Source organism: Camelus bactrianus, chromosome 16, assembly GCF_048773025.1.
Source record: "Camelus bactrianus isolate YW-2024 breed Bactrian camel chromosome 16, ASM4877302v1, whole genome shotgun sequence".
NCBI lineage: Eukaryota > Metazoa > Chordata > Mammalia > Artiodactyla > Camelidae > Camelus > Camelus bactrianus.
In genome coordinates, this window is record NC_133554.1 from 12,202,075 (window position 1) to 12,216,415 (window position 14,341).

Sequence of the window (14,341 nt, forward strand, 5' to 3'; positions counted from 1 at the left end):
CAAAATGCACAGCGAGAGGAAGGATAACAGTAATTAAGGCAGTGCTTTTCTGCATTTCTTCCTGCAACAATGTAGTGCATAGTAGCATCAGTTATAAGACCAGCTGAAGAAGTGGAAGGCCAGCTGAAGGAAGACAGATTTGGAGAGGAAATGAAAAGTTCTGTTTCAGATCTGTGCTTTGCAGTCGGAGTGGAAATGACATGAGTGAATTTAGAGCTCAGAGGAGAAGCCAGGGCTAAAATTGTACAACTGTATTAGAATTGTTTCTTTGGATGCCTGTCTTCTTTCAACAGAGCTTGAGGACAGACACTGTCTTTTTTTCTTTGGAACCTCAGTGCCCAGAAGTCATCCTGGACAAATGTTTGTGAAATGAGCAAGGCAAAGTTATGGATGAAGTCACTCAGGCAAGAAAGTAAAAGGTAAAAAGAGGGGATGTCTGACAATTTATGCTTTCACAAGAGGTCTAAGCAGTCACTTGAACCTGACTTCCAAGTAGGGTGACCGTAAGTCCTGATGCTTGAGACAGTCCTGGTGTACTCCTGTTGTCCCTGTATAATTAGTAATATTGTCTCATTTCACTCTCAGCAGTGTCTCTGTTTGTACACTAATTGTATGGTCACTCTTTGTAGAAGGCCCTTCAGGGTCTAGTGTCTTCCTATTTCTCTGTCATCACTCCCCCATTTTACACTTCATTCTCCCAGATGAAAGTATCTCCATTTCCCCTTATATTGTCTGCTACTGCCAAGTTTCCTGTGCTAAGGAACCTCCACTTCACTTAGACATCACTTCCTCAGGAACCTCCCCCCAAAGCCTGGGTTTTGTGTCCCCCTTACTTGCTTCCAGCGCACCCTGTATTTAACCTGTCATAGCAGAGGTGGCTCAGTGCCATGTTGCTCCCCTCACTAAACACTGTAAAGGAACCTGAAAAAACAACTTTCATCCTCTTAAGACAGAAATTTACATTGATAGTATCCAAGATCAGTCCATGTTGGACTAAATATTTTTGAAGATTGACCTTCAGGGCAGTCTAATAGCACATTCTCCAAGCCCTTCCATTCTTAACTAACTGAGGAGGTTGACTGTTGAACTCAAAACCCCACCAGGAAAATTGCATCCTACTGTCAGGCTCTGGACCGTGGCTGCCGTTGGTTGAGTCCAGAATATTCCAAGAGATCCTCTTCAACTGCGTAGCTGCTGTGGTTAGAATCAGAGGTGCAGTTCTGGAGCCTTCCCCCCATGGAAGTGACAAGCCTGAGCCTCAAGGGTTGCAGCTCTTAGGTCTCAGCTCTGTGAGTCCGCACACTCAGGCACTTGCCCAGAAGCCCTGGCTCCACCACGGCCCAGCTCAGGGCTGGTTCCAGCCTCCTCCACCTCTGTTGCTGCCTCTGGTATTCAGGATGATTGCCCTCCTCTTGCTCCCGTTCCCCCTACCCCTCCACATCTTTCTCCTTTTGTAGCCACCTTAGTCAAAGGAGTTAGGGAATCAGTCCTTTTCCTTCCAGGAGGTTCCTAGACTGCTTTTTTAACTTGATCAACCTCAATCATGACCAATCTGCAGAGGAAGGGTTGAAGTACTCCTACTAATCTACTTAAAGAAATGTAAGGTCTACATAAAGCTGTTTTTCCACACAGTGGCCTGTCTGGGGAGCTTCTGCATAAGTAAGAGGGCCCTGGAGATCTCAAAGGTGAGCAAAAGGGGAAAAAAATAATTCTGCTAAAAGACCCTGCTGCACCCCATATTATACATAAAGAAAAATAAGGCTCATAGAGGTAAAACCACTCGCCCAAAGTCATTCAGTTATTAGGAAGCACAGCCAGAATGAAAATCAGGTCTGCCCAGGTATAACTAATAAACTCCCTCTGACTATTCAAAACTGAAGAATTAGCAGGTACCAGGATTTTCATAATGTCATGGCCGTTAAGCAGAATCTTCATGAATCCAGCCCTTTGCTACTCATCTCTTCTGCCTCTTCCTTACCTCACTGACTTCTTTTTGATCTCCACAAAACACGGGATATCTGTCTCTAGAATCAGCAGGCTTTGGGGAGAACCCAAAAAGGTTAATCAGGAATCTTTATTGCTGAGTGACTCCTGTTTATCAGAAAAATTTGAAATGCCTACTAGGCAACCTAGCTGCATACCTTTCAGCCTGGTGGACAGGGCCTCCACCTGCTGACCTTCGAAATAGGCTCCTAAAGTATTTTGCATCGTTTGATGACAGACAGTCTGTACTCTTTTGCAACCTCCAAATACCTGGTACATGTTTGAAATATGAACTGTAAGAAACCTGCCACCGTTTAATATGACTGAAAAAACATGTACTTTGAAGCCTTCCCTGAATTTGAATACCTTCAAGAATTTAGGCAAGTTATTATCTTTCTGTGACTCTCTTCTCCTCATATGTAAAATGAAAATAATACCTAATTTATAAGAGTTTTATAAGGATGTGATGATGTATGTATAGTACCTAGTTCATGACGGAATCAAATAAATGATCATTGTAATTTTAATTCTAGAAGTGCTCCCTAGTAAGACCATGGGGCTTGCTTAGAAGTTGTTCTAGGCTGGGTTGGCTAGTGCTCAGCACTAGAATTTTATCATTACTCGAATCAAGAACTATCTACTAGAAACCTGTAAGTTTCCAGAACACCAAGCAATTAAACAAAATTTTCTTTTGCTGCCTGCTTCTTTAGCAACTTCCTCACTGTACACAACTAAAGTATACATTATCTTACAAGTCATAGGGCAAATGTGTGGTTGCAATCAAGGATGGATAATCCAGCCTTACCTTAAATGCAGGACATATTCAGGAGCTCTGTCCCATTTAATTAATGTAAATAGTGAACAGACTTATGCATTATGAGCAATTAACTGTAAGGATGTTCTTTAGAGTACAGAGTGAGTACTGTTGTAATCAAATAAAACTTGCAAGGTTAATCTGATGCATATTTAATGACATATGTAATTGTTATTGTGCTGCAGGATAATTAGGCCTTAAATGTTAAGTTAGTTACATAAACGGCTGTAATTGGTTATTTTTACACAGCCAAACACATTTTTTTAGAGTTTGCTCACTTTATTAATTTTCTAGCATCTATAAACATGCCAAGGACAACAATTTTCTCTGAAACCCTTTACTGTTTCATCATGGGCTCACAGACATAAACACACTCTTCAAAATGACACAGCAAGGTTTTCCTCCCAACTTGGTCCTAAAAATAGCTACTGCTCAAGGCTCTTTGTATATATTTATTCCTTTTAGTCCTTAAAAAACCCTTTTGTCCTTAAAAACCCCTTGTTACTTCCATTTTACTGATGCAGTAATTGATGCTCAGAGAGTGTAAGCAGGCAGCATTGTAGAGATTAAAACTTCTATCCCCAACTTCTAAACATGGCTTTATACACCCTTAGAAGGTAATGGATCCCAGCAGGATCCTTTTTTGTTGTTGTTGTTGAGGAAATAGAATGGCTCCTAAGGAATACAGAATATGTATAACACCCCCAAAGAGGGAATGTGTCAGCCTAAAAGAGGGAGAAGATAATAATGGAAGAGTTGGAGCCAGTTGAAGCTGAGTTCAAGGATGAGAATCTTGGCCAATGAATTTCAAGCACAGTCGCTCCATTATGGGCTGTTATGCTGTAGAGATATTGTATCAACCTAATGCCACTGAATATTTGAATTTTAGAACTGACTCCACTTATTCTAATTCCTTAAGAAAGAATCATATAGAGGTTAGACTAGTGTTTCTCAACCTTTTTTTAAAAGTCATGATTGCCAGCCCTAAAGAGCTTTTTTAGATTTTTTTTTCTTAATTGCTTTCCTGATGAAGTTTTTTTCACTTTTCATAGTCCCAGTTTATTGTATTGTATACCTACCTCCTTTCGAAAACGATCTATACTCCAATTTCAGTTTCATTTTTTTCCATTTTTCAGTTTTACTAGACAACATTGTTACAATTTGACTGCACATATACCACATATTGCATGTAAATACATATACACAATATACTGCACGTATTTTTAATTTACATATGTGTACTGTTCATCGTTTCTAAAAACAGTTTAGAGCTTTAGCTTTTCAAACTTACATAGTTATCAAAGGAATAAAACCAACCACAAAATAAGAATCAACAGAATGCGGCAATCCAATTATAAAGGGCAGTCAGATGTGCTTACACATATTTAAGAAATCAGTCATCTAAATTATAAATAATAAGTAGTTCATCTGTGTCCTTTTTTTAAGATTCCACATATAAGTGATATCATATGGCATTTTTCTTTCTCTTTCCAGCTCCCAATGAAGTGTTTTTTTTTTTTCTTTAATTTTTTTTTGGAAGGGGAGTTAATTAGATTTACCTATTTATTTATTTTTGGAGGAGGTACTGGGGATTGAACCCAGGACCTTGTGCATGCTAAGCAAGCACTCTACCACTGAGCTATACCCTGCCCCTCCCCAATGAAGTTTTAATACCTTTAATACCAGATATGCTAGCTATATACCTGTTTATGTACTTTATGTATATCTGTACTTTATATATAAAAGGTAAGATTGTTTTTCCCTCTCAAGAATAAGATTTTTTTCTCCTTCATTGAGTGTGCTTAGGTGAAACAATGATGTATGAATAATGCAGCTTCCCACATAGGCCTACCTTGAAGTTCAGGGTAGTTATAGAAAAGACAGTATTTCTATACATGTGACAATTGCATTTCTCATTATAAATAAGTTGATGATTTTATGCATGAATTTGGTGACTGAATCTGCTCCTAAATATGGGGACCATTCTCTCTGTGTGGAAAATTTGGATTTCTAAGCCTGTGAAACAACCTGAGAGTTCTTTGGACAGACAGCCTGCTAGCCTTCCACAAACTCAACCTAAAGAGCAGGCCTCTTTATTTGAAAATTCTAAAGCATTCTTATGTGTTTATGCCTTCATTCCATAAATATTTATTGAGCCCTATTGTAGGTGAAGGACTGTGCCAGGTACTAGGGATTCAAAGACTAATAAAATAATCTCTGCCATCAGAGAAGCTCAGTGTCTAGTTAAGGAGACAGACGTGCATGCAGGTAAATGAAATACAAGACAATATGGGCTGTAACAGAGATGGGCTGGGTACACTGAGGGCTCCAAGAAGAGATTAGTCAGTTCTAGGGAGAATTAAGGGAAAATTAAGAATCTCTGGGAAGTGACGAGTTAAGTCTTGGAGAAGAGTGGGAAGGAAATTCCAAATAGAGAGAACAAATTATTCAAAGGTCAGAAGCATGAAATAGCATGGCCAGTCTGGTCTGTGCGACTGGAGTACAGAGAGCAAGGAAGGAGAGCCACTGTACGTGAAGTTGCCTACGTACACAGAGGTCAGACTTTGGTGGACTTGCCCTTTACTCCGGAGGCCATGGAGAGCCAGTGAGGCATTTTGAGTTGAAGAGTGGTGTTATCACTAATCTGGTTTTAGACCTGTCTCTCTGGCAGTGATGTGGACTGAAAAATGGCAAAATGAAAGGCCAGGAGTTTCAGCAGTCCAACTAAGGGATGCTGAGGGCTCAAACAACATCATCGGAGTGGTGATGAGGAAGAATAAATGAATTTAAGGTGTTTAAGAAGTAATTAGGGGGAGAAGAGTGAGTAAGGAGAATCATCATTAAAGATGATTCTCCAAAGTCCACCAAGAGAGGGACCATAGGGCAAAGAGCAGACATGAAGCAGAAAAGGGCAGGTTTTGCTCTGGATATGTTGAGTTTGAGGTGTCTCTAGGACGTACAGGTGGCGTTCACTAAGCAGATTCAAAGGCTAAAGGAGAGATCTAGGTCAGAGACACAGATTAGGATGTCAGCACAAATCTGGGAATTTTGAAACCACAGAGAGGAGGAGATTGCCTGAGTTCATTGAATGGAAAAAGAGAAAAAGAATAGAAACTTGGATGGCAACAACAGGTAAGACTCAGAGGAAGAGCCCGTAGTGAGGAAAGGGAGAGGTGGACTGAAGGGAGTGAAGGGGCAGCCAGGATGTGGAGTGGGGAGGTCGTCAGCAGAGCATCATTAAGACCCTGTAGGCCCTGAAAATATTACGGTGCTTCCCATGTAATTTAATATAAAAATGTCGGGGGTAGACTGCTTTGGGGTGAGCCGATAGCCTTGAACTCCCCCTGGTTGTACTTCCCACAGTTCATTCCGTTTTACTGAACTCCTGCCCCCAACATCAAGTCACCAGATGGGTCCATTCCCCAGTGAGAGGGTCAACATCCCTCCGCCACCTACCCGTCCCAGATAGTTTGTAACAGCCTTTATTTTCCCTCCCACTTTTTCATCCTCCAACAGTTAAGTCAGGGAAGCTCTCACAGGAAGAGGGATTTTAATGCTGGGATGGGAATGGCAACTGCCTAGATTTTAGGTGCAAAAGAAAAGACCCAATCAGATTTTAAGTGGTTAAGTTCTTGGCTCAGGGCAAGGCCCCAGTGTCGAGCTCTAGTGAATAAAGAGCGTTTCTGGTTGTCCTTGGGAAAATAAATAAATAAATAAATAAATAAATAAATAAATAAATAAATAAATAAATAAATAAATAAATAAATAAAGTAAGTAAGTAAGTAAGTAAGTAAGTAAGTAAGTAAGTTAAAATATTATAAGCTATAAAATATGTGTAAGGGTGGTCCAACAAAGTTCTGATTTCTCTATGGTGACCTCTTTGATTGTATCCTCTTCATGGCCGTTATTTTGGTGCCCCTGGTTTACTACTGCCCTAAGTACATGTTTATTCACCTACCAGTAATCTTACAACATAGCACTGAGAGTACAGCAAGGAAGATGGATTAGTCAACTACAGAGAAGTCAAAGGCAAAGGTTAAAGAGTGCTCATTGGAAAAAAAGAAGTGCCAATTATACCAGCATATGGATAGACTTGCATATTAGTGGAAGAGAATAAAAAGTCCAGAAGCAAACCAAAATACATCTAGGAATTAGTATATTGATAAAGGTGCGCTACTCAATAGATGATGTGGACCATTGGATGACTGTCTGGGGAAAAAAATAAATGTCAGTCTATATCTTACACCAGGATAAACTCCAAATGGATTAAATATTTAAATAAAAATGGAAAACTATGAAAGTACTAAAAGAAAATATGAGACAATTCCTTCATAATCTTGGCATGGGGAAGGAAAATCTTTCTCACTTTGGATCAAAATACAGAAGGCATAAAACAGAGGCTAATAATTTGACCATGTATTTACATGCACATGCGTGTGTGTGCGCGCGCGCACACACACAGTGGATTACTACTCAGCCATAAAAAGGAATGAAATAATGCCATTTGCAACAACATGGATGGGCCTAACGATTACCATACTAACTGAAGTAAGTCAGACAGAAGGACAAATATGTGATACCACTTTTATGTGGAATCTAAAAAAATGACACAAATCAACTTATTTATGAAACAGAAATAGACATAGAGAACAAACTTACAGTTACCACAGGGGAAAGGGCAGGTGAGGGATAAATTAGGAGTTTGGGATTAGCAGATACACACTACTGTATATAAATGGATAAATAACAAGGTCCTGCTGTATAACGTGGGGAACTATATTCAATACCTTGTAATAGCCTATGATGAAAAGGAATCTGAAAAGGAATATATGTGTGTTCATGTATGGACTGAAGCATTGTGCTGCACACCAGAAACTGACACAACATTGTAAACTGACTATTTCAATTGAAAAAAAGAAAGAAAATGGGAAAAAATGGAACTCATATCACAAAGAGTAATCCTCCTAATATAAAGAAATAGATGAGAAAGAGATCAAGCACTCAAGAGAAATCTCAATGAAAGATATAAATTGACAGGGCTCATGTGTCATAGAGCATAGAGATTTTGAGGTCAGTGACTTATACTGGAATCCTAGCTGGGCTCACTTGCTAGCTCTGTGACCTTAGGCAAGTCTCTGGTCCTCAGTTTTCTCTTCTATAAGATGGAGATAAGAATTGTAGCTACTTCAGATGGATAAGTGAGATGAAGGCCCAGCTGGTGACTCATGGTAAAAGAAGGAAGGACACAGAGAAGATGGGTTCTAAATTTCTGGTATCTGGGATGCTTCAAGTAAAGAGAGTCAGGGAAGAGAACCAATTCAATTCATTGAGGGCAGTTATTTTCTAAGTCCCTATATGTGTCAGAGACAGCCCCAGACCTAGGAATGCAATGTAGATGTAAGCAAGACAGACCTGGTCCCTGTCCTCAATGTAGCTCACTTCTGTCGGAGAGACCGACATCAATCAAATGCCACAGAAACACATCATTACAAACAGATGAACACCATGAAGGAAATGTACACTATAAAAGGTATAATAGGGGAATCTGGTGGAGTTTGGGAGGTCGGTGGGGGAGGTCTATTAAGGAGGTATTATCAAGCCACTCTCTGAAAGAGGAGCAGGTATTTAACAGGCAAACAGTGAAGGAAGGGGAAGGTAGGATGAGGAAGTGGAAACAGCATTCCAGGCAGAGGGAACATCATAGACCCTGAGGCAAGGAAGAGGGAAGCTAGTCCACTGTGGCCGAAGCTGGAGTAATGGGAAGAGAGAGGGGAGGTGGGCCTGGAGAGGGAGGCAGGCTAGGCTATCGAGGGCCCCAGCAGTTGTCTTAAGTTTAATTTTTAACTTGCAATTTAGTTGATTTACATTGGCAGTCATCTTAAGGATTTGGGGTTTTATCCTGATGGCAATGGGAAGTCACTGAATGGTTTTTGGCAGAAGAGGAGCAAGCTCAAACTTGCATTTTGGAAAGCTCACTCTAGCTGCAATGGGGGGAACTGTGTGCAGACTGAAGAGAGGCAGGAGAGTGGCCGTGGGGAGATGGATTCGGGGCTGGGGTGGTGCAGACCAGTGATAGGCTCCCTAACCTACCTGTTTCCAGACATTAACTTAGCAGAAGACAGAGCTTTTATTCTTACACAGTAGATGTGCGTTATGGTTAGCTATCGTCATTATCTACAGTTAGAGATGAAAAGCTTAAAATTAATCCACCAGGAAGAATGAGCATGTTGGAATGTAAAGATTTCATGGAAAGTATAGATGTGGGAATTGGGTTATTTCCTTTTAGACAGGAAGGCAGGAGCTAAAAGGGTAAACAGTGATACCACAGCAGAGAGAAGAGGAAGCCAGGCAGAATTCTCTAGCGTGATGCTGCTCCGGCACATGGGCTGTCTACTCTGCCAAAGTTCATCATCCCTGTGCTTAGACGAATAAAAATGTTACGCAAAGATACTTAATGGCTTACTCTGGAGAGCTCAGTGCTTTTTAGTGGAAAATAGGCCCAGGAGTTTAGATATTGCTACAGGTTGCAATTCTTTTTGACACTATAGGGTTGTTATAAATGCCTAGGAAAGGAGATTAGCTGGTTTAATTTCACAATAAGACAATGACAGATACTAGTAGTTTTTTTGAGAGCTGCTCTTTTCTCTTCCTGCCATAAAGAATCGAATAGGGTTGGAACATGCTGACGATCCAGCCAACTTATTCTGTCACGTCTGTGTTGGCAAAGCAGAGTCCTTCAAGGTGGGAGTCCTTGAAGTCCTTCTAAGAAATATGTTCAGTTTTGCGGGACTTTAAGACTTAAGTGCCAATTGCTTTTTAAATGCAGCCTTAGAAGGCAAAAGGAAAACAGATTCTGGGAGCCAAATGGGACTCCCAGAGCTTCAGAGCCTGACAGTTGTTTATTTATGAGTAAATCTGCACTGAGGAATATATATTATGTTAGAAATACACTTTTGATTGTAACATATTTCACAGACAAAGGATTAGGATCCAGGAATATAGCCAGGAAAACAGGACTTCTACAACTCAATAAAAAAAAGGCTAACGACCCAATAGGAAAAAAGGGAGAGGTTACAAGCAAGCAAGAGAAAACCTGAAGGCAAATAAACATATGGAAAGATGTTCAACCTCACGAAAACAGGAAGATGCACATACATACAACAATGACACACTACTTCATAACCATCAGATTGGCAAAAGTTTTAAAGTCTGAGATTTCCAAGGTAGGGAGGAGGTGGAACTATAGGGACCCTCTTTACTGCTGGTGAGAATGTATTTGCTGCAACCACTCTGGAGGACTGTATGCAATCTAGCAAAGTTGAAGATATATGTAGCCTCCAATCCATGAATTCTACTCCTTGGCATATGTCCTAGACATAGACATGTCCAAGGAAGTTCACTGCAGAAGAAGTAAATTAAACTGCTGAAATTATCATGTGTATAGTTTATAAGTCTTTAAATTCAACGTCTCTTCTGGATGTTTGATTTTTCTAGAGGGCTATAAAGACTTTACCGTATATCCTGCACTTTTATTATTCTTTTCCAGTACACTGGGGAACAGTAGTGACCTGAGTGCATCCTTGGCAAATTTTGTGGGTATCATCTTATTCTGTGGAGACCATGATACCATACCCCTAAACATACTCTTCTCCATTCTAGTTTCAGAAAACAGAACTTAAAGTAGGACAAAATTCGGCTTTTGTGAATTTTTTTTCCTTTGAGGCAGTAATACAGGCCTCATATTTGTTTATTTTGTATTTCATTATTTATACACACTTTTTCCGGAGGATGAAGTTAGCAGCTTTAGCCACTGGATGGCGCAAATACATTAGAGTCTGGTGGAAGCTTGTGTCGTAGAGCCCAAGGTGCACCAAGTAAAGGAGGGTCAGCCTGGGAAAAGGCTTCTGGGGCTTGAAATTTATGTACTATAGACATGGATCCAAGTTCCCTAGGAATACAGATTAAGAGAAATTTTTAGTGTTGAATGACTAGCAAGTCAGATCACTGAATAAGGGAAAGAAAAAGGAAGAAAGGAAAAAGAAAAGTAGTGGAATAAGGAGCAGGAAGAGAAAGATGAAGAGATAAAGAAATATGAGAGGAAAGAATATAAGTCTAGAGAGATGAATTCAAGTGTTACTAACGATTACAGGATGGGCCCTCATTGGCTTGCACCCACCTGGTCACCAATAGCAGTTTTGTTTTGTTTATACATATATATACTTTATTTTAATTGAAGTGTAGTCAGTTTACAATGTGTCAATTTCTGGTGTACAGCATAATGCTTCAGTCATACATGAACATACATATATTCGTTTTCATATTCTTTTTCACCATAAGTTACTACAAGATATTGAATATAGTTCCCTGTGCTATACAGCGTGAACTTGTTGCTTACCTATTATATACATATTAGTTAGTATCTGCAAATCTTGAACTCCAAGTTTATGCCTTCCCATTCCCTTCCCACCTGGTAACCATAAGTTTGTTTTCTATGTCTGTGAGTCGAGGATGTACTTTAATAATCGGAAAAACAGGGTCCCATGGTAGGGTGGGTATAGTTGGCAGGGGGTGGGTATACCTCAGTGGTGGAACGCACGCTTAGCATGCACAAGGTCCTGGGTTCAATCCCCAGTACCTCCATAAAAAAATTTTTAAAAAGAAAGAAAAACAATATGTAGTAACTTAATGGGAAAGAATTGCAATAAAAACCTTGGTGACTAGTCACTTCCCAGAGGACTAATTGGCTCCCCACAGAAACAGTTTTATCAAGCTGACTCTATAACTTTGTCTCTAGAGGTGACAGGGAAAATTGTGCCCTGCTGTAAAGTGATCTACAGAATAAAGGTCACATCCCAAGGTCCACGTGGGAGTTCTCCCTTCCCTTCTGCTCTCTCTCTCCTATCTTTTAGTTTTCAGAGATCTCCACTGGTGAGAGAATAGGGAATTCAAAATTGTTAACTGATCAGAGAGTCAGAAAAATCCTCAGAAGGACTTTGTTTTGTCTGGGGAAACAAGTCCCAGAAGCCAAATAAACAGTTCAGTGAACCTCTATAGAGAAAGTCACCGTAAATGTTACCTGAATTATATTCTTGCAGAAGCCCTCATGAGTGTAGACTTTGCCCCAGGTTTTATCTGCTGTTTCTGAATTTTCTGTGATGGTAAGGACATTCTGCAGTGGATAAGCCATGCCTCTGTGAGAAAAGGCATTGTAATCGTTTGGCTTTGGAATCCTCGTTCAGGAAGGATGCAGCAGGATACAGCATCAGACCTACTTTAGGAATTCTGGATTTTCAGGAGCCCTTGTCTGGGTCCTGAGTGCCGGTGGTCCCTAAGCCCTCTGGGGATGAGTCATGAGGAGGACTTTCAGAATGCTTAGGGTCACGTTCCCTTCACCAGCGTGTGGATAGCCGCGTGTGGTGGCAGAGGCTGTCGTAAAACCCTGTGAATGTCGGCCTGGGAAAACAGGTGCCCCACCCTCAGTCAGCTGAGAGCCAGTGCACGGTGAGGACAACGGGAGTTGGTGAATGTGCCACACGAGGGGCTGTTTTGCTCAGTTCCTTCGCGGCTGTGTTTAAACCTTTTGTCAAAGAGAGCAGCAGGTCCATTCATCGTGCTTAGAGGGAAGACGTTTTGTTCTCATCTGATGGGATGGAAAAGTATCCATTTTTTTTTTGTGGGAGTACCAAGTGAATTTCAGAGGCTTGTGGCTAAGTCAGTAGCAGTGGCATGAAGGTAACTCTGACTGTAAGTCCAGGCTCCCCCTTCGTCGGCCTGGCATCACTGTCTGATTGTAATGTCCCTGCTGAAGATGCAAGTGAAAAATTGGCAAAAATCTGCCCATATTGATAAATAGTAGGGAGAAGACAGTGTAGTGTCCTTCGTTCAGTGTGTGAGGCAGAGCAGAGCTTTTCAGAAGTATGTCTGGTCTGCAGCTTTCTAGGGGTTTGATGAGTTGGGAGCATCTTGTCCAACCTAGAGATTGAAAGGAAATATGAAAGGTAAAGAAGGATGCAAATGCGTTATTTCTTTATGTCCCAACAATGATAGCTTAGTGGAGAACCCCATATAATTCCAAATAAACATCATTTCACTTCTTTGTTACCCATTAATTCTAGGAAAAGTTATTGTGCTTATACTGAAAAGGTATCAGCACGGTGCACTCATATATGAGAACCTACAGTATGTTAGAACCTATAAACTGTGAGCACAGCCCACCCACCCCTTACTTGACCTATTTGCCGTGAATGGAAAGGGCCGTGGGTGTGCAGCTACTGTGGACGCCAGATGCACAGGGGTTCTACTTCATCCCTGGAACTGGGCCCAGACAATCTCGCTCTGTTCAAAAAGGGGCAGAGATCTGGGTCCATGGAGACCAAATACTTTTTTACTAATCCCTTCCCGCTCTCATGACCCCTGACTCCATGCCCCATCTGATTTTGTACATGCTTTCTAAAAGCTTAACTCTTATGAACATAGACTGTAAGCCCCTTGAAGGCAGGGAACTTGGCACATAGAAGGCTTCCAGTAAAATTTTGTGGAATAGATGAATAAGCCAATAAATCCAGTTAAGGAATTAAAAAAACCTAGATTTTAGTTCTGTTTCTACTAGCTGTGTGCTCATGGGATTGTCACATAACCTCTCTGAGCCTCAGTTTAAGTATCAATAAAATGTAGATACCTGCCCTAGCTACCTCCCAGGGTTTTTGTGAGGCATCAACTAGAGTAATGCTTAATTTTATTCATTTCTTTATCATTCAGTAGCTTATTTTGTTCATGGGAGAAACTCAATCAGAGTGGCTGCTACGTGGTTACTTCTAATTCTGAACTAGACTTTTCAGTCCCCCGTCAGGCCTATTTCTTTCAATGTTCAGTAGAGATGATAATGTAGATTCACACAAAGAACTAAAACTACACCAGATTAGAGAATCATACTGATTTACATGGGGGCATCATCTATTATTAGCAGAAACAGGATTATGGAAAATAACCTAGACCAGAGATGACAAATAAGTTGGCGCTGGGTACCTGGAGCACTGGGATAGGAAAGATTCTGTTATCATGCCTGGGTAGAAAGGATGCCCTGCTTAATTTTTTTTTAAATTGAGATATAATTTCCATGTAACATTGTGTAAGTTTAAGGTGTACAATGTGTTAATACAATTATAATTTGCAATATGTAGGGGAGGGTATAACTCAGTGGTAGAGTGGGTGCTTAGCATGCACAAGGTCCTGGGTGCAGCCCTCAGGACCTCCATTAAATAAACAAACAAACAAACCTGATCCCCCCCCCCAAAAAAAAAGCTATTAAAAAAAACCCACAATAAATTGCAATATGATTACTACAGTAGCTTTAGCTAACACCCCTATCACATCGCATAAATATCATTTCTTTTTTTGTGATGAGAATGTATAAGATCTAGTCTCTTAGCAATTTTGAAATCTATGCTACAGTATTATTGACTGTAATCACTGTGCTGTGCATTAGATCTCCAGAACGTATTCATCTTCTAGTTGCCCTCTGCTTGATTATTGTATGTGTGGTTG

General features: G+C 40.5%; 1 protein-coding gene across 2 annotated transcripts in view; it reads left to right on the top strand.

Moving 5' to 3' along the window:
- The window catches only part of ACACA (acetyl-CoA carboxylase alpha), a 255,754-nt gene that overhangs the window by 1,939 nt on the left and 239,474 nt on the right, over positions 1-14,341 (top strand). Inside the window, exon 2 of one of the 2 annotated variants that reach the window (XM_074342606.1) lies at positions 294-419. In XM_074342606.1, coding sequence (XP_074198707.1) covers positions 370-419 — 50 coding nt within the window. In that variant the 5' untranslated portion in view covers positions 294-369. Of the gene's footprint in view, positions 1-293; positions 420-14,341 lie in introns of those variants that run through there. The other variant, XM_074342604.1, reaches the window with a different exon arrangement.